The sequence below is a fragment of the Epinephelus moara genome, chromosome 21 (assembly GCF_006386435.1).
Source record: "Epinephelus moara isolate mb chromosome 21, YSFRI_EMoa_1.0, whole genome shotgun sequence".
In the NCBI taxonomy this organism is placed as follows: Eukaryota; Metazoa; Chordata; class Actinopteri; order Perciformes; family Serranidae; genus Epinephelus; species Epinephelus moara.
Window position 1 is genome coordinate 21,632,766 of NC_065526.1, and position 4,482 is coordinate 21,637,247.

General features: G+C 39.1%; 1 protein-coding gene across 2 annotated transcripts in view; it reads right to left on the reverse strand.

Moving 5' to 3' along the window:
• The window catches only part of LOC126408879 (uncharacterized), a 35,019-nt gene that overhangs the window by 22,143 nt on the left and 8,394 nt on the right, over positions 1-4,482 (reverse strand). For both annotated transcript variants that reach the window (XM_050074638.1, XM_050074637.1), the window contains exons 8-11: positions 3,801-3,932; positions 3,370-3,513; positions 2,620-2,755; positions 1,390-1,540 (exon numbers count right to left, since the gene is read on the reverse strand). In XM_050074638.1, the coding sequence (XP_049930595.1) occupies positions 1,390-1,540; positions 2,620-2,755; positions 3,370-3,513; positions 3,801-3,932 (563 nt within the window). The remainder of the gene's footprint in view (positions 1-1,389; positions 1,541-2,619; positions 2,756-3,369; positions 3,514-3,800; positions 3,933-4,482) is intronic.

Here is a 4,482-nt window from a genome sequence, read left to right on the forward strand (position 1 = left end):
AGCTTTTAGCGCACCTTCGGCGAAGCCTTTTGGCACAAAACTGTCACTGCGCCAAGCTGGATCTGTCGACACCTCCCCCTGCTGCGCTGCCACACCCATCTCAGCGCACCTCGGTCTGCCAAACTACCAAACTGAGCGCGCCTCGGGTTGCGCTGCTTGAAACTAGCTGCGCCGGGAAACTAGAGCCCAAGGACTCAGTTCACAGTTTTAAATTTTTGCAGGACAGGCATGGCTTGGAGCAGAATGATTTTTATAGATACCTCCAGGTACGATACTATATTAATCAGGAATGTAAATTCAAGGTTTTTTCAACAGTTGAATCACAATTTTACGCAATATTACTCTCAGCCACATTGTCTACCCCTAAAAAATCTATTTCAAGACTATATACTGCTCTATCTCAGGCTAAGAACGACAACACCAATTATATCAAAGAGAAGTGGGGACAAGAGGCGGGGATTAGACTGTCAGAAGAGGCCTGGGGGGATATTTGGCAATTTCAATGATCCTCAACTAAGTCCACAGACTGGAGCGAACACTGCTGGAAAAACATAATCAGGTACTTTAAGACACCCAAACAAGAGAAATATAGAGATGCTAATATGCATGCTAGAGGCAGTGCGGTTCACGGTTGGCAAACCATTATCACATATTCTGGGCCTGCCCCAAACTGAAATTGTTTTGGAAGGGTGTTCATGATTCTCTAAGTAAAATGTTTGGCACACAGGTTCCTCTGGACTTTGAAACTCTATCTGGGTCGTGTTTCTTTTTTGGACCAAATGAAGGACATAAGACTATTACAGATTCTCTTAATGGCAACTAAAAAATCTATCACTGGGAAGTGACTAAATCCAGCACCACCAACAATAGACAACTGTCTTGGAATAGTTTTAGAAATATTCAAAATGGAAAAAATAACATTGTTTAAGAACCCAAAAAGATAAATTCTATCTAATTTGGAACAAATGGATCGCATATATAACCCCTATCAGAGCTGACTTTATCTGAGCCTATAGTCCATTAGACTTTAATTTATTTATTTTGTTCTATTACTTCTTGTCACTCCATTATCTGACTTGGCTGGCAACATAATCTCCCACTGTTAAATGTAAATAGTTGCTTGTGTGATTTCCTGTTTCTATTTTTATATACTAGAAACTGGGAAGATCAACACTGAATGAAGATGCAGCTACTGTCATGTTACAATCTTGTCTTTCCAAATAAAGATATAATTAAAAAAAAAAAGTTTTAGTTTGGTTAAAAACAAGGTTTAAGTCTATAGCCAATGTCAAACAATTTTTTTTGTGCTTAAGTGAAAGAAAACAAACAAACAAACAAACAAAAAAACAACAACTAATTCAAGGAAAGTAAAAATATGATGATACATACTTCTGGCCAGTTGTCTTGTCATGGTGAATCCAAAGAGGATATGTTCTGATGTCTGGAGGCAAACTCAGCAAGATCTTTTCCATGTCGTTGGCTCTCTGTATTGATGTTTCTCTCAAGATCTCTTCAGTGCAATTTGGAATTTTCTCTCCATCTAAACAAAAAGGATAGAAAATTAAGTGAAACTGACAGTATCACACACTTAACTGATAAAAAGAAAAGTGTGTGCTGAGTTTGGATTAATACTAATACTGTTTCCATACAGTTGGGACACCCATGCCATGCCATGCAAAAACAATGAGGTTTGATGCTTCGCACAAACTGCACTTAGGCCCTATTTCCACCCAACGCTTTCAGTACAGTACCATTGGAACCAAAAATAACCCTTCAGACATGGTTCCTAGACCCTCAGTCTGCTTAGCGTTTCCACTGAAAACAGTACCCTTAAATGTGGGCAGCGTTGCTGTCACTCACTGTATTTCCTCCTTAATCAGTCTACACCTCGTTTATCGTCCAGGCAATACGAGACATGAAGGCATCTGATTGGTTCTTTCCATTCGCACCGAATGGCAGAGATTGGTCAGAGTTTTTACAGGCCTGCAGCTGCCACAGTCGTCTAATTTTTTTCATTCCTTTATCTGAACACATTATGTATTGACTACTCTCAGGATGGAAGGACCATTTTACCCAGTATAACAAAAAGTGTTTCTGAACAGGATTACCAACTATAACTTTAAAAGTACATGTTCCACCTAAAAAGGTTGCCGGCAGTCAGCCCACTGAATTAAGTTATTTTATCCCCTGACTCCAGCTGCTGCAAGAGGCAGCAAAACATCCTTTCATTTTATAGTAGAGTTTACTAATAAAGCTCCGCACAGTATGAACAGTGGTTACATGAGCCTAAAAACCAGCCACAACTTAGCCCTGAGCAGAGTGACTGTCCTCTATTGACCAATCAACACAGTATTAAAAAAGGATCAGCCCCCAGAAAGGGCAGAAAATGTCTTGCTGTTGACCATTTTTCTGTTCAAAAATAGCAGTTTGGAGCTGGCACCTCTGAATTTCTCTTAGCTGCGTCTCGGTAGAAGTAAAAAAGAGGAGCAGATCAGTAAACAGTTAGGATGCTATGTGCATTTCCTAACCGACCTCTGCTTCTCTTAAGCAGTCATCTATGATGTGTCTCCACATACATTAAACCTGTGCAGAAAAGTGGATTAACTGTTTTGGTTTTACCTCTGATTTTCTGGCAAACATATGCTCTTTCAAGGACTCCAGGAACTCCAGGTACTCGGACTGGTTCAGAGAAGCGGCTGTCGTCTTCAGACATGAGAGCAATTGGTGCGTAGCTCTCGTGGTCTGATGACTGTGTCTGTCACAATAATACGCAGTCATTACTTAAGTGATTAACGATCGAGTAGGAATTTAGCATAATGCTTTCATCAATACATTCAAGTCAAGTTAATGGCAACTACCACAAAGCAGTGACGGGTAAGGTACTGAAAATCTACACTCAAGTAAAAGTACAATTACTTCCATAAAAAAGACTAAAGTAAAAGTGAAAATCACCATTCTAGAAACTTACCAGGATAATAAATTACTTAAATTACAAGTTACTTTCCATTTTAATATTTTTAGGGTGTGTGGGCCAGTGCAAAACAATAAAAAAAACAGCAGTTATTGCTGAAACTTTTTTAATGAAGTAGAGCAGGACGGCTAATCAAACAAGATAGCCTATACAACTGAGCTATGAACAATCTACCACTCTCTACGCCTCTCTTCATTATCACAACAAAGATTAACATTACACATACAAAGTTAAGATAGCTAATGTTAACTTGCGACCTTTATTCGTGCATTACTTGTAATAAATGACTACCCACCCCTGCCACAAAGCTGTCAAGAGATATTAATGTTTAGATAAAATACTGTCAGCATCAGTCTAACGTTACCCTTTACAGGGCCGCATCAGTCAAATCCTCATACCTTTGCTTCTGATATGAGATGTGCCCAGCAGTACAGTGAATTCTCAAAGACATCCAGGTCATCAATGACTTTCTCTCCTTGCTGTGTTCCACTTTGAGGCAAAAGCTCTCTGAAGAGTATGTACATACCTTCAACGACTGCAATCTGCAACAGAACAACAAGCATCTCTAAAGAAACGGGGACTGGCGAACGCACACATCACTGTGTAAAGGTTCAGTTCACCTAAATTATGGAAAAATATCTTCCCACAATGCAGATCTGTTTCCAAAAAACCCCCTGTAATATTGGTACTTTTTTTTTTTTTTTTTTTTTTTAAACACAGCAATTCTGCGCAAAAATCAAATGTTTTTTCAAGACTAGTTATTTATTATATAACCGAACAAATGAATATTGGCTATAAAGGGTGAATTATATTGGCCTATATTGTTTACCTTTTGATTCCTGGTCAGTGTTTCATTCCTGCAGAGTAACTGATGCAAACTTTGTGCAAGAGGGTGACACCCAGTCAGTTTCCGTATGTAGGAAATCAGTTTCTTCCGTTGCTCTGTTGTATAATTATGTCTCTAGAAGAAAACATGGAATAAGCAGGAATAAAAATAACTCAACAATGTACCAACTAGATCAGCCATCTTTTCAGATTCACTTGATTACTTTTATGGTACCAAGAGTCTACAGCCATGCTAGAGCTGCTGCTGTCTGACATTGGAACCATGTTGTTATCATGGCTAAAAACAACATGACAAACTGATTTAGAAAATATCATCCATACTGCCAGGGTTTTCTCTGCCTATCTTAGACAAAGGCGAAGCCCGTATGTGGAAAGACGTTGCTTCCGAGATGTAGAATGTGTATTATAGAAGAGAAACACACATTTCAGGACCGCTGACTTGTATCATCAGAACAGACTTGTCCTGTGATTTTCACCTACTCCTTTCATATTTAATAGAGGGGGGACAATACCTGTCAGTAATTCTCAGCTGTCAGGGTGTGCCAGCTGTAAAGGGTAAATATAACCACAGAAGGCTAAAAATCACAGGACATGTCTGTTCTGATTATACAAGTCAGCAGTGTAAAGCTCAAGCATGTGGGGGCTTCCTTTCATATTTAATAGAG